Source organism: Prionailurus viverrinus, chromosome C2 (assembly GCF_022837055.1).
Source record: "Prionailurus viverrinus isolate Anna chromosome C2, UM_Priviv_1.0, whole genome shotgun sequence".
Lineage (NCBI taxonomy): Eukaryota > Metazoa > Chordata > Mammalia > Carnivora > Felidae > Prionailurus > Prionailurus viverrinus.
Window position 1 is genome coordinate 26548726 of NC_062569.1, and position 22868 is coordinate 26571593.

Consider the following 22868-nt stretch of genomic DNA (forward strand, 5'->3'; position numbering starts at 1 on the left):
AGCCCAGCCTCTGGTACTGCCCAGGCAGTGACTCTGCCCAGTTGAGGTGCAGACACTGTGGCTTCAATCTGCCAAGGCTCCTGGACGGTGACCCCACCCAACCTCAAAACACAATCTCCAGCCCACCCAACTGCAAGATCCAGTGGGAGGCCCTGCCCAGGTCGAGAGCCTGGGCAGCAATGTCACCCAATAGTGGAGCCCAGCCAGCAGGCTGCCTGAGTGCAGAGCCCAGCCCACATCCCCCACACCTTTGAGGTACAGCCTGTGCCCCTGTCTGATTGCAGAACAGAGCTTTGTCTGACTGTGAAGCTGTCAAAGGTTTAAAATAGCCAAGCTAAAACCAGTGAATCACTGAAGTAGTAATTAGTAAAAATTCTGGTGCACAGAGCTGGCGAACCGGGAGCGCTCAAACCAGAACATGGAATGAGCCTCAGGGGTGGATTGTTAGAAGGCAACTTATAGAGTGATAAAGCAGTGACTGTTTATTCCTCTCGGTAACTGGTTACGATATTACAGTTTTCTCTGGTTACTTCATATCAGTTTCAAGAAACAGTTGAAGTTTGCTTCTCATTTCTAGAGGCACAAGCCAGAAGTGATCCCGGTCAAGTTTGCCTGGCAAAATAAGCTAACCTACACTTTGCCTGCATGACGAAATTGGTTCTGTCTGCTCAGGGAACCTTCAAGGCTCATCTCCATCCATCCTTGATTTTAATGATTCCCTCTGTTCAGGCTTTCTCTCAGCAAGCAGGGTGGGAGTGTGACCGGCCAATCATTATAGGGTTATTCTCAGTTATCACTGTTGATGTAGTCAGGCCGAAGAATCCCACATTCACTGTTTCCATTAGTCGGGTCATCAGGCCGGAGGGCCCTGTAATCACTTCTTCATCATCCATGTGGTTATTGTTGATTTCATCCAGTCGTCTGATGCTGACAGATACCATTTGGCATATAAGTGGCTGCCGACAAGCGTTTAGAAACTTCAAGAATATACAATGCACTTGAGAGGTCAATATGGTGATTGTAGAGAGAACAGCCAAGGATGGAAAAATTCCCCGGAGCACAGATTCCCAGGAGCCAAGATTTAACCAATAAAATAAATCAAATGGGTTTTAATCACATTCAGGTTTTACCTTTCTAAGTGAATGTACAATTTTTCCAAAAGTTATTTACACAGGCACAACAGGATGTATTCGCATAACACACATCCTCATGATCAGGTAGGACAGGGTGAACTTGAGGACGTCGTATTTCAGGAGGCGCTATTGCAGGTGGACTCTCACCTCAGAATGAGGCCTCTATGATGCGAGCAATCAGGTATTTTAATGAGAGGCATTTCTGCGGAAACGAAAGGAAACCAAAGGTTAATAGTTTGAGTAAATTAGAAATTCAGCGTTCTGAGTTGGGAAGATTTCTAGATGTCGGGTTCTGAGCATCTTCAGATGAAGGAAGGCAAGCAGTGGCAATCAGACAGATTTTCCTGGTTGGCAGCATGAATGGAAAGGTCACCAAGTGGCCCCATAGCAACAGGCCGAGAACTGTTCACACACTGAGTTGTGGTGAGGTCTCCGAAGTTTAGATCAAGTTGTCCAGCTTTAGCCGGCATGGCTTTGGAAAAAGCGCAGCTTTAGTTTCGCAGTGATTGCAAGTCAAAATAGCAGGAGGAAATGGAAAATGTAAGTTTAGAGAATTTGAGCCACCTGTTGGAGGAAGTTAGAATACAGGACATTTTCAGGTAGAAAACAATCTTCAAAGACAATGAACAGTGTTCGAATCTTATATCTGTGAAGGTATATTACTGAAATATAATTTTTTCCTGCATAATCATTTCCATTTCTATCAAAGATAACAATAGCAAAACTAATTTGTTTGTAAATTAAATCTAGTTGTAATAAACTTGGCTTGATTATTTATGTAAGTGCAGAAAGCATAGTCGTTGACCATATAGGTTCTTTTATATCTTATTTATTACAAAAAATTAGTTTTAATTTTAATTTTTTTTTTTTTTTTTGAGAATGAGAGGGCACACAAGCAAGGGAGGAGCAGAGGGAGAGGGAGGGACAAAATCCCCAGCAGGTGCCATACTCAGTATGGCTGGCTCTCACTACCATGAGATCATGACCTGTGCCCAAATCAAGAGTCAGACACTTAACTGACTGACCCACCCAGGCACCCCACCACATAGGCTCTTTTAAATCTGGAAAACAAAACATTAAACAACCAGCTATGTTTAAATGAAGTCATAAAAATTATAATCATCCTCATTAGTTCATTTAGTTTTCTGTAATAATTCTTGTGGATCTTGATCTTATGTTAGCAGTTTTAAATATTCATCTGTTTTCCATCAAAGTTTTAGAAATTCTTACCCAGTTCAGTATTATGATCTTAGAGTTATCAGAAACTTGCATTCTGGAGTTCTTTTCTATGAATTTCTTTGAAGATGAAACATATATATAAAAGCCTCAGATTAAAACAGTAACTATAGGGGCCCCTGGGTGGCGCAGTCGGTTAAGCATCCGACTTCAGCCAGGTCACGATCTCGCGGTCCGGGAGTTCGAGCCCCGCGTCGGGCTCTGGGCTGATGGCTCAGAGCCTGGAGCCTGTTTCTGATTCTGTGTCTCCCTCTCTCTCTGCCCCTCCCCCGTTCATGCTCTGTCTCTCTCTGTCCCAAAAATAAATAAACGTTGAAAAAAAAAAATTAAAACAGTAACTATAAATGACCAAAGACTTTAACATGGCCATGGTTAAAGATCAGATAAGAGTTCATTGTGATGTAATTGAGAGGAAAAATTTGGTTATTTGGGCTCTATCAAATTTTAAGACAGTAGCTAGAATTATGCCTCATAACCCCATATTTTTTTTTTCTTTTTTTTTTAGGCTCTTTTTTTTTTTTTTTTTTAATTTTTTTTCAACGTTTATTTATTTTTGGGACAGAGAGAGACAGAGCATGAATGGGGGAGGGGCAGAGAGAGAGAGGGAGACACAGAATCGGAAGCAGGCTCCAGGCTCTGAGCCATCAGCCCAGAGCCTGATGCGGGGCTCGAACTCACGGACCGCGAGATCGTGACCTGGCTGAAGTCGGACGCTTAACCGACTGCGCCACCCAGGCGCCCCAACCCCATATTGACACAAATCAGATTCCCAGGAACTCTGTATAATTTCTGGAACATTTATATGAATAACTTCCATGAAAATATTTCCTAAAGAAAGTTTAGTATCATTTTTTTAATGTTTATTTATTTTTGAGAGAGAGAGAGTGCGCAAGCAAGGGGGGGAGGCAGAGAGAGGGAGACACAGAATGTGAGTCAGGCTGCAGGCTCTGGGCTGTCGGCACAGAGCCCGACACAGGGGCTCAGACCTACAAACTATGAGACCATGACCCGTGCTGAAATCGGAGGCTTAATCTACTGAGCCATCCAAGCACCCCTAGAATCACTTCTTATTTGACAATGCTTTCCGTGAAATTTAACAGATTCAAAAGTTACATAGTTGTTTAAAAAAATAAACAATTTAGCTCTTTTATTAGAGAAGATTTGGTTTTCTTAGAAAGTTCAAAGACCTGATAAAGATGAAACATGGAATCTTTGTTTTTTATGCAGAATACATTTGTAGTAAAGAAAAATCTGTGTTCACAGACCAAAATCTAAGACAACTCTGTCCTTTTCACAGAAAGAAAACAAAATTCTAATTTTGCACCAGTATACTTTTGACATTCATTTTTTTCTTTTTTTCTCTTTAACTTAAATTCATCCATTCTAATCTTAGCTTGACCACACATAAAATTCCTTTCTCAAGATTCCTTTTCCACAAACCTACTACAGCTTTCTATATCTATAGAGGTTTTGTTCTTTTCGCTTCTTATTTGGCAACAATCATTTTACTTTAGGATAAAGTTACTTTCTTTTATTCTGCTTACCAAAAATGCATTTCTGTTCCTTATAACCTTGTTTTATGGAAAACATGCATTCTCCTTTTCATATACAGTCATTTTTTCCATCCTATTATTTCTATGTTTTATAAAAAACAAAAACAAAAATAAACCCAATTCTCCCCCAAACCTGTTTTCTTTTTTTAATTTTTTTTCTTTTATTTTTATTTATTTAAGTAAGCTCTGTTCCCACTGTGGGGCTTGAACTCATGACCCCAAGGCCAAGAGTTGCATACTCCACCAACTTAGCCAGCCAGGCACCTCCAAACCTCTTTTCTTCTGCTGATGATTTCAGCGTTATTAGTTCAAATATTATTTTCTCAATTTCAAAGTTTACAAAGCTTATCTAGAAAAGAATGCAAGGCAGTTGTTAGAAAAGTTACAGATTTGCTCTCACAGGACAGCATAATTGCCTATATGCTATGTTAAAAGAGTATTAACTCCTATATAAAACAGTTAAACCATATTCCTTTTGGAAATTACAGTATGAGATTCACTCATGTCTGTTGACTCGTCCTGACAATACTTTGTTAGATTGGGAATGATAGAACAGGCAGGGGCAACAGGGTCCCCACATTACTGCTGAAGAAGGTTGCTCTATTTTGAATAGGCAAAATAAAGATTTAGAGATGGGGCGCCTGAGTGGCTTAGTCAGTTAAGCGTCTTGGCTTTTGCTCAGGTCATGATCTCACGGTTCGTGAGTTCGAGCCCTGAGTCTGGCTCTGTGCTGACAGCTCAGAGCCTGGAGCCTGCTTTGGATTCTGTGTCTCCCTCTCTCTCTCTCTCTGCCCCTCCCCCACTCACGCTTTGTCTCAGTCTGAAAAATGAATAAACCTTAAAAAAATTTTTTAAAAGAAAAAGATTTAAAGAATGAGTCAACAACTTCTAAACTGATGGTGGAGCTGTAAATATCTGGAAAGCCATGAGCAGAATTCCCAGTCTTGCAAGTAGTTATAAGAAATGGAGACAAAGTTTGGTAAGTGACAACAAACTGGAAAAGAGAAGCTGTCACACGGTGATCACTGCCTGGCCTTGGGGAGTCACCACTGTGTGTGTGCAACACAGGAATGTTGGTTGTTCTGGTATCAGCCTCAGCTGGTTGCACAGACCCTCTCATTGCTCAGTTTACTGTTTTATAAGAGCCGGGCTTTTACCATGTTGGATCATTGCACAGCAAGAAATACGGTGTATGTTATGGTCCAGCACACGCGTACATATATAAAACCATATATGTAACTGGAATAAAACTTTAATAAACTGGCACATATTTTTTTAAATTTTTTTTTCAACATTTATTTATTTTTGGGACAGAGAGAGACAGAGCATGAACAGGGGAGGGGCAGAGAGAGAGGGAGACACAGAATCGGAAACAGGCTCCAGGCTCGGAGCCATCAGCCCAGAGCCTGACGCGGGGCTCGAACTCACGGACCGCAAGATCGTGACCTGGCTGAAGTTGGACGCTTAACCGACTGCGCCACCCAGGTGCCCCTGTTTTCTATTTTCAGTATATGCCATGTATGTACTCTATTTTGCATTTTATGAAATTATTCTTTTTTAATTTGTATTTATTTTTTTATTTTTTTAATGTTTTGTGTATTTTTGAGAGAGAAAGACAGAGACAGAGAGACAGAGTGTGAGCAGGGGAGGGTCACAGAGAGGGAGATACAGAATCCGAAGCGGGCTCCAGACTCTGAGCTGTCAGCACAGCCTGACACGGGGCTTGAACCCACGAACCGCGAGATCATGGCCTGAGCCGAAGTTGGACACTTAACTGACTGAGCCACCCAGGTGCCCCTGAAATTATTCTCTTTTATTCATATATAAATATAAATAAATTAAAATCTAAAAATTATGGATAAAATGGAGATATATATTATCCACTTATCTGTATGGGGAGATATGGATAGTATGTATATCTTCTGTTTCAATAAATTTTAATCATAATTCACCAGTGGTCTGTGACCACAGCTGGAAAGACAAGAAGTTACAATAAATCCTCGTACTGTAGGTGAAAGCTCTCAGGGTGTTCCACTGCCTCTCACCTTCCAAAGGGGTGCTTGCTTTTTGCCTGCCTTCTCTCAGCACCGATGCACACGCTTGGCATAGTTCATTCACGCCTGTTACTCTAAGTGTTCTGGCAATTTCTCTTTGGTTCATTTTGTATTCTCAGCTCTTCCTCCAACTTTTTCAACCGTTGCTTTCCGGTGAAAACTAGAGAGCACACAACTGTGAACTGTATATTAGCATTAGCCAATTTATAAGCACATTTTAAAATTGTTAGAAGGATATTCTTTCTCATAGTACATGTTTTTTCAGTGTGGCATAAAACATGTTTGTTAATAGACCCTCAATTTTTTTTGTCTCTCTATAAAAATTAAGAAGCCAAAAGTAGGTAAACTTATGTTTAACATTTAGTGTTTTTCCTATTTGGGAATGATTTAGATATTCAGTGAATATCCACTATTTGGTTTAACTTAGTATGAACTTTGATCTTATTATATATGTATTTAAATTACTTGCTTTTAACAAGTGTGCTTGGATTAGATCTCAAAATTACCATCATCTTAAATTCTTTTGCTTATTGACAAATTTTGAAGAAATGCCTCATTTTATTAAAACAACAAATTTAAATTAGCTTTTATTTATCAAAGATTATCCCAGATCATGTGAACTTGAAAAACATTTTGGTTAGTTTCTGTGTTTCTGAGAGTGTACTTAATTTATTTGAGTGCTTAATTTTCTTTGAGCCAGCCAGTTAAATAGAGCTCTTTTCAAATTAATTTTGGCAATACCTCTTGGAGATAGAAAAATATCCCATATCCGTAGTATACATACATAACATACAGATAGACACAGAGATCTTATAACTTTTATTTTAAAAAGTTCAGCCGTAAAAAAAAAAAGTTTAGCTGTGTCTCAGGCACAGCACTCAAAAGAATAGTCAAATTCGGGGGTGCCTGGGGGGCTCAGTTGGTTAAGCACCTGACTTTGGCTCAGGTCATGATCTTGCTGTTTATGAGTTTGAGCCCCCCATCAGGCTCTGTGCTGACAGCTCAGAGCCTGGAGCCTGCTTCAGATTCTGTGTCTCCTCTCTCTCTGTTCCTCCCCTGCTCATGCTCTGTCTCTCAAAAATAAATAAACATTAAAAAAAATTTTCTTAATGAATAGTTGAATCCAAATGGTGTTTCTGGTAGATGGACCAAGTTAAGTAAGGTTGGCTTCTCAGATGGTCAAATTTTTTTTACTAAAGAGATTTTATTTGTATGTTGCAGGGACCCTTTCAGAACTATTTTTGAAGTCATTTTGTCTTTGAGAAGCCTCTGCATACCAAACAACGAATTCCATTGTCTCTGTGACCTTTGGGATCCTCTCTTTTTTTTTAATTAAAAAAAAAAATTTTTTTTAACGTTTTTATTTATTTTGGGGACAGAGAGAGACAGAGCATGAACGGGGTAGGGGCACAGAGAGAGGGAGACACAGAATCGGAAACAGGCTCCAGGCTCTGAGCCATCAGCCCAGAGCCTGACGCGGGGCTCGAACTCACGGACCACGAGATCGTGACCTGGCTGAAGTCGGACGCTCAACCGATTGCGCCACCCAGGTGCCCCAAGGGGATCCTCTCTTTTAAGGGTGCCACTTAAGATGGACCTATCTAAAACAAAGATTCCCCAGAATGGCCACTGTGATTCTAAATTATTACAAAGTTCACCCATTTTGCCAGAAAGGCACAAGATCCTGGTCCAAGGACCAGGTGGAATCTTATATTCCATTTGGATTTCCTAAATTCCAAGGGGCTCTGTTTTGCAACAACTGTTCTAAAACACCTAGAATCACATTGTTTTCCCTGGTTTTGAACAGGATAGGTGATTTACCCATCAACAGACAAAAACGGAAACAGAAGACAAGTGTGCACAATACAGTTCGAGAACTCAGAGTGCAGAGTGGAGCTCAGATCCAGGAGAGACTTACCCTCAAGCTCCAGGGTTGGGGAGAAAGCCATGAACTCAGTGGGCTCTGTGGGTATCAGCACTTGGTTGCTCACTGGCAATGGAGTTGGTGGTGGTCTTTCACGGATCCCACTTCTAACTCCATGAAATGTCAGAAGTTCAAACTAGCCGTTGTAAAACCAATGAATCACTGAAGTGGTAATTAGTAAAAATGTAATTGTGTGCACACCACGATGAGAGCATTTGCAAACAGTTTACAAGCAGGGGGCACTCAAACCAGAACATGGAATGGGTCTCAGGGGTATATTGTTAGAAGGTAGCTTATGTTGTGAGAAAGCAGTGATTGTTTATTCTTCATGGTGATTGGTTACAATGTTACAATTTTCAGTGGTTACCTCATATAAATTTTAAGAAACAGTTGAAGTTTGCTTCTCATTTCTAGAGGCACAAGCAAGAAATGATCCCAAGTCAAGTTAGCCTCCCAAAATAAGCTAAATTGAGCCTTGCCTGTGTTACTAAACTGGTTCTGTTTGCTCAGAGAAACTTTTAAGGCTAGGCTCCATCTGTCCTTGGTTTTTTGTTTTTTTTTTGTTTTTTTTTTTTTAATTTTTTTTTCAACGTTTATTTATTTTTGGGACAGAGAGAGACAGAGCATGAACGGGGGAGGGGCAGAGAGAGAGGGAAACACATAATCTGAAGCAGGCTCCAGGCTCTGAGCCATCAGCCCAGAGCGCGACGCGGGGCTCGAACTCCCGGACCGCGAGATCGTGACCTGGCTGAAGTCGGACGCTTAACCGACTGCGCCACCCAGGCGCCCCCATCTGTCCTTGGTTTTAACACAGCCCAGACTGTGGCCACACCTAAACACGGAGTCCAGCCAGTGGCACCATCCAGTCACAGAGCACAGCCTGAGACTCCACCAGACCGAGACCAATGGCAGAGCCTGGCCCCACAGCACTGCTCAATCACGGAGTCCGAACATCAACACTGCCCTGCCTGGGAACACAGCCTGTGAACTTGCTGGGCCAAAGGTGATTATAGAGCCCAGCCAGTGGCTCTACAAAAATGGGAATACGACATACCCAAACTTCTGAGATGTAGCAAAGCAATTCTAAGGGGGAAAATTTAGTACTAACAGTGCATACATTAAGAAAAAAGAAAGCTCTCAATTAAAGAGCCTAACTTTGCATCTCAGGAACTAGACAAAGAAGAAAAACCTCGCCCAAAGTTAGCAGAAAGTTAGAAGTTAAAACAGTAAAGATTGGGGCGCCTGGGTGGCGCAGTCAGTAAAGCGTCCGACTTCAGCCAGGTCACGATCTCGCGGTCCGGGAGTTCGAGCCCCGCGTCGGGCTCTGGGCTGATGGCTCAGAGCCTGGAGCCTGCTTCCAGTTCTGTGTCTCCCTCTCTCTCTGCCCCTCCCCCGTTCATGCTCTGTCTCTCTCTGTCCCAAAAATAAATAAACGTTGAAAAAAAAATTAAAAAAAAAAAACAGTAAAGATTGGAGCAGAAATAAATGAAATAGAGAATGGGAAAACAATAGAAAAGATTAACAAAAATAGGAGTTGATTCTTTGGAGAGAGCAACAAAATTGACAAGAGTTGAGCTAGACTCACCAAGAAAAAAAGAGAGAAGACTCAAATAATGAAATTATAAGTGAAATTATAAATAAAAGAGGAGATATTACAAATAATACCACAGAAATATAAAGGGTCGCAAGAGATACTGTGAGTAACTGTGCCAACAATTGGATAACCTAGGAGAGACAGGTAAGTTTCTAGAAACAAAAAACGTACCAAGACTGAATCAGGAAGAAATAGCAAATAGACCAATAGGTAAGTATATTGAATCGATAATCAAACCCCTCGCCACCCAGAAAAGTGTAGGACCAGATGGCTTCAGTGGTGAATTGAACCAAATAGTTAGAGAAGAACTCTCAAACTTTTCTGAAAAGTTGAAGAGGAGGGAACACGCCCTAATTCATTTTACAAGGCTGGCATTACCCTGATACCAAGCAAAGCCAGGCCAAGATGCTACAAGAAAAGAAAACCACAGGCCAGCATATCTGATGAATATATATGCAGAATTCTTTCTTTTTAAAAAAGTTTTTATTTAAGTTCCAGTTAATTAACATTCAGTGTAATATTAGTTTCAGGTGTACAATTTAGTGATTCAGTACTTACATATAACACCTGATACTCTTCACAACAAGTGCAAAAATATTTTTTTAATGTTTTTATTTTATTTGAGAGAGAGACAGAGCAGGGGAGGGGCAGAGAGAGAGGGAGACGCAAAATCCAAAGCAGTCTCCAGGCTCCGAGTTGTCAGCACAGAGCCTGACGTGGGACACAAACCCACAAACTGTGAGACCATGACCTGAGCCGAAGTCAGACGGTTAAACTACTGAGCCACGCAGATGCCCCCAACAAGTGCAAAATTCCTAACAAAATACTGCAAACTAAATTCAACATCACATTAAAAGAATCATATGCCATGATCAAGTGGGATTCATTCCTGGGATGCAAGGATGATTTAACATATGCAGATCAATAAATGTGACACCTCATGTTAGTAGAATGAAAGATAAAATCTTATGATCATTTCAATAGCTACAGAAAAGGCATTTGACAAAATTCAACATCCTTTATTGACTTAAAAAAAAAAAAACAAAAAAAACCAAAAAAAACCTCTTGGGGCGCCTGGGTGGCTCAGCTGGTTAAGCGTCCAGTTCTGGCTCAGGTCATGATCTCGTGGTTCTTGAGTTTGAGCCCTGCTTCAGGCTCTGTGCTGACAGCTCAGAACCTGGAGCCTGCTTTGGATTCTGTGTCTCCCTCTCTCTCTCTGCCCCTCTCCTACTCGTACTCTGTGTGTCTCTCTCTCAAAAATAAATAAATATTAAAATAAATAAATAACCTCTTGACAAATCGGGTAGAATGAACATACCTCTACATAATAAAGGCCATATATGACAAGTATAAAGTATCATGCTCAATGGTGAAAGGTTGAAGGTTTTTCTCTAAGATCAGGAACAAGACAAGGGGCCCACTGTTATTATCCTATTCAACATTGTCAGAGTAGGTAATCAAGAGGACATAACTGCTAGTTGACCCTCAAGCTGGATCCCGGCAGTTGCAATCTCCTCACCCCTACCCTGTCCTTGGTACGTATGCTCTACCTACCATTTCCATAGTAGGAATTTTCCAAAGACATTGCCTGGAGAGAGTAAGTTGTTGAGACCATCTAGACAATATATGTGACTGAACCCAGTTAAGACCTCTACGTAAACTTTTAAGATTCTGGTGGGTAGCTGTGGAGATCTACTTATCTTGTAGCCACCCAAGAAAAGTCTCGAGTAATTTCCTTTACTTATTAAACCTGTCACCTACCAATCGGGAGTGCTCTGCCTCTTTGGTTTCTCCTTGCCCTCTGTGTTCAGGGGCAGTTTGTGAACCGATAGACAGTACTAGGAGTCCTATTGCCAGAGCAATCAGACAAGAAAAAGAAATATAGCCATCCAAATAGGAAAAGAAGAAGTAAAATTGTCTTTGTTTGCCTATGGTATGATCTTATATGTAGAAAATGCTAAAGACTCTACCAAAAGACTTTTAGAACTAATGAACTAATTCAGTAAAGTGCAGTATACAAATAAACATACAAAAAATCAATTGCATTTGTATACACTAACAGTGTACTGTCAGGAAAAGAAAAGAGAAACAAAAACAATCCCATTTGAATAGCATCAAAAACTATAAAATATTTAGGAATAAATTTAACCAAGGAAGTGAAAGATCTGTACACCGAAAACTGTAAGATGTTAGTGAAAGAAACTGAAGAAGACACAAATAAATGGAAAGATACCTGTGTCTGTGGATAGGAAGTGTTAATATCGTTAAGATATCGGTACTACCCAAAGCCATCTACAGATTTAATGCAATCTCTATCAAGAGTCTAATGGCATTTTTCACAGAAATATTAAAAATCCTAAAATTCATATGGAATAACAAAAGACCCCAAATAATCAACGCGATCCTGAGAAAGAAGAACAAAGCCGAAGGTGTTATATTTCCTGATTTCGAACCATACTAGAAAGCTATAATAATCAAAACAGTATGATACTGACATAAAAACAGAGCCATAGATCAATGGAACAGAATAGAGACTCTGGAAATAAACTCATTCATATATGGTCAATTGATGTATGACAAGGGAGCCAAGAGTATTCATTGGTAAAAAAGACAAAATGGTATTGGAAAACAGAACATCCATGTACAAAAGAAGCTGGACCTCTGTCTTACACCACTCACAGAAATTAACTCCAAATGGATTAAAGCCTTAAAAATATAAGAGCCCTGGGGCGCCTGGGTGGCGCAGTCGGTTGGGCGTCCGACTTCAGCCAGGTCACGATCTCGCGGCCCGTGAGTTCGAGCCCCGCGTCAGGCTCTGGGCTGATGGCTCGGAGCCTGGAGCCTGTTTCCGATTCTGTGTCTCCCTCTCTCTCTCTCTGCCCCTCCCCCGTTCATGCTTTGTCTCTCTCTGTCCCAAAAATAAATAAAAAACGTTGAAAAAAAAAATTTAAAAAATATAAGAGCCCAAATCATAAAACTTCTAGAAGAGAGCAAAGGGGAATAACCTCCTTGACACTGTTCTTGGCAATGATTTTTTTTCATATTTCATCAAAAGCTCAGGCAATGAATACACACATAACAATCAGGGGTACATCAAAATAAAAAACTTTTTTGTATGGCAAAAGTAATAATCAACAAAATGAAAAGGCAACCCATGGAATGGGAGACAATATTTGCAAACCTATCTGATAAGGAGTTAATATCCAAAATATACAAGGTACTCATACAACCCGATAGTCTCCTAAAAAACAAACTTGCAAAGATTCAGTTAAAAAAGGACAAAGGACCTGAATTGACATTTTTTTTCCAAAGAAGATATGCAAATGGCCAACAGGTGCATGAATAAGTGCTCAGCATCACTAATCATCAGGGAAATGCAAATCAAAACCAACCTCACATTTGTTAGAATGGCTACTACCCAAAGACAAAAGATAACAAATATTGGTGAGAATGTGGAGAAAAAAGAACTTCTATGCACTTCGGGAATGTAAATTGGTGCAGCCACTATGGAAAACAGTGTGGAGGTTCCTCAAAAAATTAAAAAAGAATTACTATATTACGCCACTCTAGGTATATATCTCAAGGAAATGAAATCACTGTTTCGAAGACATATCTGCATCTTCATATTCATTGAAACATTGTTTACAGTATCCAAGACATGAAAACAACCTGTAACTGATAACGTGAATGGATAAAGAAATCACACACACACACACACACACACACACACACACACAGTATTATTTAGGCACAAAAGAAGGAAATCCTATTTGCAGTAACATGGATGAATCTTGAGGGCATTATGATAAATAAGTCAGAGAATGCAAGTGTTGAACAACCTCACTTATACGTGGAATCTGAAATAACCAAATTTATAGAAGCAGAGTAGAGTAGTAGTTTTCTGCGGGAACAGGGGCAGGAGTGTGTGAGGGTAGTCAGCCAAAGGATACATACTTCCAGTTATAAGATGAATGAATTTGGGGGATGATTATATTTGCAGTTACATTAAGTATGGTGCAGCATGGTTACCACAGTTAACAATACTGTACTATATACTTTAAACTTGTCAATAATGTAGATCTTAAGTTACACAAACACACACGCATACAAGGGTAAGTATGTGAGATGATGTATTTGTTGACTAACCTTAATGTGGTAATCATTTTGTAATGCATACATGTATCAAATAATCAGTTGCATACCTTAAACTTACTCAATGTAATTTGTCAATTATATCTCCGTTGGGAAAAAAGACAATAAATTGAAAATTATGGAACATGCTGTTTGAGGGGTGAGTATTGGAATATTATTTGGGATACCCAGTGGATAGCAGTTGGGCAATATTCATAAAATCTTCAAACTTACCTTTGACCGAGTAATTCCACCTCTACAAAATTAAGCTATAGATATATGCACATACTTGTGAAATGGTGTATGTGCAAAGTTACCATATTTATTTATAGTCTTTATTAAGTGCCTAGCATGTGCCTAGAGCTGGAGATATAATGATGAACAAGACAGACAAAAATCCCCATTCTCTTACAACTTCATCTCAACAGTAGGGAGAGAAAGACAATAAGAATAAATGAATAAGACATGCCCGCCTTACCTCACTTGCTGCTGCCCCAGTGTTTTGGTACCAAGACCTGCAGAGGACTGGCTCCCCTCTAGTTCCATTAGTTCTACTCTGGCTCCCCTCCAGTTCCATTTGTTCTACTCTGGCTCCACTCTAGAGTGGAGCCAAGCCAAGGGATATAGGCTGGGGTGGAGCTGCACCTGGATGGCCACCTAGGATATCTTCTTTGAGGCTCTAGCACCAGAGGCAAGTAGGGCAACTAAGTCAAGTGCAGGCTTGACCCAGGATGTAACCTGAGAAAGGATATTTACATAGTGTGGACATATTTTGACTCCTGGGTCATCAATGGATTTTTAGAGAGGCCTTCCTTTCGTCCCTGAGTTCTTATAATTTCCTATTCTTAAAGAACATTACTGAAAATATGGAGCAAGGAGTTAAAAATTCTCTTCTCCATAGACAATCTGTATTAATTGATTGAATGATTTAGCATCATTAAGATGACAGTGCTGCACAAATTTATCTACATGTTCAATTCAGTCTCCATAAAAATTCTAGCTTCCATTTTTGTATAAATTGACAAGGTGATCCTAAAAGTCATTTAGAAATACATGAGGTCCAGAACAGCCACAGTAGCCTTGAAAATGAACGAAGTTACCGGACTTAAATTCCCTGACTTCAACACTTCCTGCAAAGGTAGGATAGTCAAGGCTGTGTGGTATTGGCATAAGAACAGACATATAGGGGAGCCTGGGTGGCGCAGTCGGTTAAGCGTCCGACTTCAGCCAGGTCACGATCTCACAGTCCGTGAGTTCGAGCCCCGCGTCAGGCTCTGGGCTGATGGCTCAGAGCCTGGAGCCTGTTTCCGATTCTGTGTCTCCCTCTCTCTCTGCCCCTCCCCCGTTCATGCTCTGTCTCTCTCTGTCCCCCAAAAAATAAATAAACGTTGAAAAAAAAGAATAGACATATAAATGAAAGGGAATTGAGAGGTCAAAATTAAACTCATATACTTATGGTAAATTTGTTTTTGACAAATCAATGGTGAAAGAAAAGTCCTTTTAACAAGTGGTGCTAGGACAACTGAATAGCTACATAAAGAAGAATAGGATTGTATCCTACCTCATACCACATACACAGTTAACTCAAAATGGATTGAAGACCTACATGTAAAAGCTAAAACTATAAAACTCTTAGAAGAAAACATCAGAGTAAATCTTCTTTGGAGAGTAAATGACTGTGGAGTAGTAATGGTGATTTAGCTATGACACCAAAAGCACTAGCAACAACAACAACAAAAATAGATAAATTGGATTTAACTTTAAAATCACTTGTGCCTTGGGGCGACTGGGTGGCTCAGTCAGTTAAGCATCCGACTTCAGCTCAGGTCATGATCTCACAGACCATGAGTTCAAGCCCCGCGGCAGGCTCTGTGCTGAAAGCTCAGAACCTGAAACCTGCTTTGGATTCTGTGTCTCCCTCTCTCTGCCCCTCCCTGCTCACACTCTGTCTTCCCTCTCTTTCAAAAATAAATAAACATTAAAAAATAAAATAAAACAAAATAAAATTACTTGTGCCTTAAAGATACCCTTAAGAAAATGAAAATACAACACACAGAATGGGAAGAACATATCTGCAAATCACATATCTGTTAACTCTCTAGTATCCAGTATATATACTGAACTCTTATAACACACTAATAAAAAAGTTAGAAATGGGCAAAGTATTTGAATAGGTATTTCTCTAAAGAAGATACACCGATGATCAATAAGTAAATGAAGAGATGCTAAACATCATTCATCATTAGGGAAATGCAAATCAAACCACAGTAAGATACCCATTTACACCCATTAAAATGGCTATAATTTAAAAAAGACAGAAAATAACAAGTGTTGGTGAGAATGTAGAGATACTGGAACCTTTATTCATTGCTGGTGGGAATGAAAAATGATACAACCACTTTGGAAAACAGTGTGTGGCAGTTTCTCAAAACGTTAAACATAAAGTTACCAAAATACCCCAAGTTCCACTTCTAGGAATGTATTCAAAGTATCTCCTTAAGAAATTAAAACATACATTCATACAAAAATGTGTACACAAATGTTCATAACAGCAATATTCACAATAGCCAAAAAGTAGAAACAATTCAAGTACCCGTCAACAGAAGAATGGATTTTTAAAATGTTGTATGTTCACACAACAGAATATTAGCCATAAAAAGGAATGAAACACTGGTACATGTCACAATATAGGTAAATCTTGAAAACACGTTAAATGAAAGTTTCCAAACACAGAAGCCCATATATTATATGATTCCACTTATATCAATGTCCAGAACAGGCAAATCTATAGAGAAGAAAGTAGATCAGTGTTTCCCAGGGTCAGTGAGAAGGGGAGAATGGGGAGTAACCACTAATTGCATGGATTTCTTTTGGGGGATCATGAAAATGTTATGAAATTAGTGATGATGGATACAAATTCTGTGATACACCAAAACATAATGAATTGAACCCTTTAAAAGGGTAAATCTTACGGAAATTATATCTCCATACTAAAATTAATGAATAAGAAAAGTATATGGTATCTTCGAATATGATGAACATAGATTTAAAAGTCATTGTTGACATGATTCAGCCACTGACTACTAGGGAGCTTTGTTAGTGGCCGTCCTTAGCAAAATAAAGGTTTAGTCTAAATGATTTATCAGTTCTCTTTCAAATCTAGCTTCCAATGATTCTCAGTCTTCCTTCATTGTCAGCAATTTCAAAACAACTGCTGGGAAAGTCAACTCTAGAAAAAATAACAGAGCCTTTATACCTTTGGTATCTCATTTAAGGCAGCTCTGTTTTTGCCTATTGGTTATTTGATCTCTTTTCATCGGTGTAAAGAACAACTCTGAATTGGCAGAATTTCTAAAAGATTGTGAAATCATGATTTCTGATTGATTGTGAGCTTCCTGGAGAGAAACGCTGAGGTTAAAATCATTTGTAAAGCTGAGTTTCTCTGTAAATGAAAGAACTCTTTTCACAAGGGTTTCGTGAAGAAACAGACATGGGTGTGTTGTGAACATACATAATAGTCATTGTTAACATAAAGATAGAGGGTAAAGAATATGTGATTTGTGAGGACACAGCCTTTGTATAAGGCATATGGTGGTTGAGAGCTTGAACTCGGCCGTCACCTTGTCTGGGTTAGGATCCTGGATCTACCATTTGCCAAGCCCCTCTGTGCCTGTCTCCTCATCTGTCACCTAGTCATAGTATTTGTCCCTCCCCTTAGGACTGTTGTGGAGATTAAATTAGATGATACTCATACAGCACTGAGAAAAGTAGCTAAGCCATGATGAGGACTCAGAAAATGTTAGCATTCTTTATTTTCAATAACGACTCCACATGCTTAATGAGTGTTTGAATCACACCTGACATTACTTGACAAGTACTTACTCCCAGCGATTTGTGTTCTACTCCAGATTTGCCAGTAGTTATTTCTTGTTCTACGATGAGATTTTTCATATTGTAAATAACATGTCTTACAGAATAAAAGCAAGAAATCTTCATCAACAAAATGAAGATCCTGCTACTTATGTTAATCCTTTGGGCTGAAACACTGGCAGATCAGAGTCCAGGTACCAGTATATTTTACGTTTATTGTCATTTAGGAAAAATAAGCATTTTTATGTCTTCACGAACGTTTATTTTAATACATAGAAACAGAGGGTTTATTTGCTTATTCACTAAAAAGTCAAAGTAGACGGCATTGAGTCATAGTTGGAGGTATGTAATATCAAACGTACTTAATCTCTCAAAGATGACCGAGAGCCATGGGTAAAAGGCATGAATTATGCTACACCTGGCTAGAAGAGTTCTAATTATTCAGTGATTGACTTAGGTCCCAGTGTTCCATATCTCTATGACTCTCGTAGAATCAGTGCATTGGTTTTGTAGGTCAATCTGCATCCTAGGATTTCCTGACAATTTTCTGAGTTACTATGAAAGAGCAGTTGTTAGGAGTTTACTAGCACAGCACAAATTTCCAGCGTGGTGGTGGTTGGCCATGACTGCCTAAGCAGACGCTGGGGGCGCCTCCCCTGACCCAAACTCTCTTTATCAGGCTGGCACCCCGTCCCCCACCTTTCCTGGCCCAGCTGCTGTGAATATTGCCTGCAACAGCTCACAGACATGGCCCGCTTTCTGAGGAGAATTGCTCTTAGCTTTCCTAGAGTCAGCTCACGAAGGAGATTGGGTCCGTAGCCCTCTGCTCCTTCCCTGCAATTCCTGGGGATGGTCTGCAGCCAATAACTGACCGAGACAAGAATATAGCAGACTGGCCCTCTCGCCTCAGAGAGCGACATGCTCCGGAGTCCTCTCAGATCGGGCAAACATCTGGCGTTGCTCTTCTCCTGCTTCCCCTCAATCAAGCCCCTCCCCCAATCCCTGTCTCCCACCCCCTCCTAAACTCTCCAACTCAAGACACCTGCTTACTTGGTACGGTTTATAAAAGTTACTCTTCGTCCACAGACCACTTTGGGGGTTTTCTTTAGCATAATATCAGAGTTTGGGGTTCCACAACCAAAAAAGAAAAAGATGTCTCTGGTACGGAGTTGAGAAACAAAAGACTTACTGCTTAACTACTAAAAGTCTTCTTGTTTGATGTTTTCACAAAAACCAGTATAGTTTCTGCTGCTTGACCTCCAGAAGACCCTTCCCTTGGGATGCTGAGTCACTCATAACTTAGGACATAGTCTCAAATGAGTCCTGGGGTCTAAAATGTAAAGGCTGAACAATCACCTTGTTTAGCTTTGTTGTGATTTTATTTTGACAGAGCCAGGCCCTGAGTTTGCAGATGTCGTGTTTCTGGTGGACAGCTCTGACCACCTGGGAACCAAGTCCTTCCCCTTTGTGAGAACGTTCATCACCAAGATAATCACCAGTCTCCCCATCGAGGCCCACAAGTACCGCGTGGCCCTGGCTCAGTACAGCGACCGGCTCCACAGTGAGTTCCAGCTGAGCACCTTCAAGAGCAGGAACCCCATGCTGAACCACCTCAAGAAGAACTTCGCCTTCATCGGCGGCTCCCTGCGGATAGGAAACGCTCTCCGGGAGGCCCACAGGACCTTCTTCTCCGAAGCGGCCGGCGGGAGGGACAAGAAGCAGTTTCCCCCGATTCTGGTGGTCCTGGCTTCGGCGGCGTCCGAGGACGACGACGTGGAAGAGGCCTCCAAGGCCCTGCGGGAAGACGGGGTGAGAATCATCTCCGTGGGGCTGCAGGAAGCTTCTGAGGAGGAGCTGAAGGCCATGGCCACGGCTCAGTTTCACTTCAACCTTCGGTCGGTCAGGGACCTGAGCGCGTTTTCCCAAAACATGACGCAGATCATCAAGGAAGCGACCCAGTACAGGGACGGAGCGGCAGATGCTGATATGAAAGGTGAGGAAGCCCTGGGTTGAGGATGATGACAGAAGCACTTCCCATAGTGAATAATTACTCGTTTCTGGGTTGGTCCCCTCCACCCATGAACTGGTGGCACCTTGAGGGCAGAACTGGGAACGTATATTTGTCTCCGTATTCTTTGGGCCTACACTGTGCCCGACAATGATTTCTATTCTTAGTATTCTATTAGTATTCTACGATTCTATTTCTTAATGATTGAATAGGTGAAATTCTTCCAGAAAAAGAAGTAAGTTCTGTGTCTGTTCTCTTGGCCCTCGCAGTCCTGGCACAGCGTGAGGCACATAGTAAGTATCCCGAAAACGCCCGTTAGCTAATAACGCAGCGACACTAAACGGGAGCAGTAACTTTAGAATGAGACCAGGCAGAGAACAGGATACCCTCGGTTGTAGAGTAGTGTCTTGAGCCCTACATTTGCTGTGTTGGCTTATCCCCTCCAGCACGATTTTTTCTCCTTACAAGTAAAATCTCTCCAATGAGTATCAGGGCCTGGTAAAGCCAGGAGCTTGACTCGTTCCTTCTCTCAGTCGTGCAATCATTTTGTGCCTATATTTTCCACATGTAAAACACACATTTTTTTTTTCACATTTTCACATTTTGACATTAGGATGTGTCTTGCAGTAATGCTTTTTTTTTTTTTTTTTTTAATTTCGGAGTGCTGCCATAAATAATAGTATACCTTACGGTAGACTGAATCTTTGAATTGAAGGAATATTGGAAATATCTCGGACAAGGTTATGGCTATGAATAAGGCCAACTAATAGCTCAAGTTGAACAGACTCAGTTCCCTTGCTTATATAATTTAACATCTTCGCTGTCACGTCCCCCAACATAAAATTCTCCGCAACTAATTTTCTGAGAGCCACCAAGAGTTTCTCATGTGGCAGCACAGAGCCTTCCTCTAAGGCTCCATCATCCATGTTGATTGTTGTGTGCACAGCTGCTTCACAGCCACACTTTACTTCAATCATTACAGCTGGTTTCTCTTGGGGGGTGCTGTTTCAGGGCATTCTCTCTAAGAACCATCCACCAGAACCACCAGGGGTCACATCTGCATTCCTGTCAGCTCCTGGAAATCCCTGCATTTCACACAGAAATGCAGAAGGCCTCCTTCTCATCTGCTTTCGTTCTTGACCCCCTAGGCCAAAAGGAGGAATACTTATGACCCCGTGACTTATAATGTCTCACGTGAAAAATGCCTTATTTGTGTCTTCAGTGAAGGCCTCGACGCAGAAGGCTCTTGAATACACATAGTTTACTTGGCAGGTGATCCCAGACAGCATTAGGAAGGAACGAGTAAAACGAGATAGGAAGCTTCCCTTGCAGTGTTGATGAGCAGGCAGAACCGGCCAGTGCACAGCTCCAGGGAGGCACTCAGTAAGTATGCCGTGCTAATGACAGACTCCTGCCAGAGTCAGGTAGGAAGGATTTCCAGCAAAATGGATTCTCCTGGCTGCCTCTGTGCTCAGTTGGCAATGACGGGCCGTTCTGAGCAGGAATTATCTAGTTCTAAGACTGAATGAAGCTTCCTGGTGCGGTACAAAGTGCCCTGAACACAAGGTCAGGTGTCCCAGATGCTGCCACTAGCTGGCTGTGCGAACTTGGGGAAGTGATGTCATCTCTCTGAGCCTTGCACCAGCATCCTCATTGGTGAGACACGGGGGCTGGGATGACCTCGAAACTTCCTTTCCGCCCCACCGTTATGGATTCCATGGCTCTTCGGATGGCCTGGTTTTGTAGTTAGGCCAGTTCAGGCCTTAATAACAGACTCACTGAATGGTAGGAAGTTTATTTCCGTTGTAACATTATAGGGCCAGTGCCCAAGGTGACTAGTTGTTTTTCGTCTATTCGGGTACTTGGTTTCGGGTACTTGGGTTAGTGGTGGCTCTTCAGTCTTCGCATATGACCTTCCAAGGCACCCTGGGCCTTGTTATACAGCTGGTGGGCAGGAGAAAACCACTCATGGGAGGGTCTTGTGGGATCAGCTTATTTTTGCTCATGTTTCATTATCCAGATCTTAGTCCCATGGCCACACCTAACTGCAAGTGAGCCTGGGAAGTCAGGTCTAGCTCGCTGCCCAAGAGGAAGAAATGGGTTTTAGTGAGTCCTGCCAAGATTTTAGTGAGTTTTACAAGGTTCTGCCACAGTTAGTGTTGCTCCTGGGACACCAGGGAATCCCTTTCCTTCCACTCCCCTGATCTCTCACTCCTCTTGTCTTGGGGAAATAGCAAGATCTTATGACTTAGGTTCTTCTTTTTTTCAGAGAAGAAACCCTCCTATGATCCTCCATTCTGGAGGCCTTGGAGATCCTTCAGCCCTGTAGGAGGCTGTATAGTCTGTGCTCTGCAGAACAGGGGGTTTTACCACCTTCTCAGAGGGTTCTGTGTGCTTATTATCCTCCAAATTTACTTCATGGAGTTTTGCAACCGCAAGGTTTTGCTTGACGGGACGCTATCATTGCCATTAGAAGTTAAGGGTAAGAACTTCAGAGTCAGTTAGGTCTGACTTCAAACTCTGGCCTGCCTGCTAAGGGCCTTGGGTAAGCTATTTAACCTCTGAGCTTCAGTTTCCTTACCTATAAGATGAGAATAATAGTACTTGCCTGGATATGGGTGAGATGGCTTGTATGGCTTTTGGAACACAGTTTACTATTATTAGTATCGATAGCTATTTGGAAGTGAATACTAACCTGAGTAGGTCATGCTGGGAGTTTGTTTTAGCCAACTATGCGGGGTACAGAGTACCTTGGCAGATTTATGAGAATTACTTTTAATTTGAGTTTCACTAGGTACTAGGTACTGGAGGGATAGAGATAAGCAAGACGTATCTTCTGGTTTCTAGAGCTCACAATCCTAACGGGTAGCTTTTGGCAAGATTGAGCTTATCCCTTGGCTATACTTTCCACAGATGTAGTTCCTTCCCCTGTGCCTGGAGTAGGTGTTTTCTGTGCTTAGGATGTTCTCTTCCCTGGATTCCAGATTCATACAACCAACTGCTTACCTGGTGTCTTCAAAATGGTCCCAAACTTAGCATGTCTCAAATGGTACTCTTGAATCCCCCCTTGCAGCTTCTTCCCATGGTCTTCCCTATCTTGGAAGAAGAGACCACCGATATCCACTCAGTTGTTCGTGCCCAAAACCGAGTTTTTACCACTTCTTCTTTATCTCTTAACACTAGCATCCCACTATCATCAAGGCCTCTCTGTTCTACCTCTAATTCATGTATCAAAACTACCCTGTTGTTCCATCTTACCTGCTATTTTCCTTGTCCAACAAACATTGTCTCTTTCCCGAACTAGGGTGATTGTTTCTTAATGGCTATCCCTGAATATCCTCAGCAACTGGGGTGATATTTTAAAG

The 22868-nt window shown here is 41.3% G+C and overlaps 1 protein-coding gene across 3 annotated transcripts in view; it reads left to right on the forward strand.

Annotated features, from left to right (window-relative positions):
• COL6A5 (collagen type VI alpha 5 chain) overlaps positions 1 to 22868 on the forward strand; it is a 142696-nt gene that overhangs the window by 25292 nt on the left and 94536 nt on the right. For all 3 annotated transcript variants that reach the window (XM_047876135.1, XM_047876136.1, XM_047876137.1), the window contains exons 2-3: positions 17600 to 17689; positions 18886 to 19488. In XM_047876135.1, the coding sequence (XP_047732091.1) occupies positions 17629 to 17689; positions 18886 to 19488 (664 nt within the window). In that variant the 5' untranslated portion in view covers positions 17600 to 17628. The remainder of the gene's footprint in view (positions 1 to 17599; positions 17690 to 18885; positions 19489 to 22868) is intronic.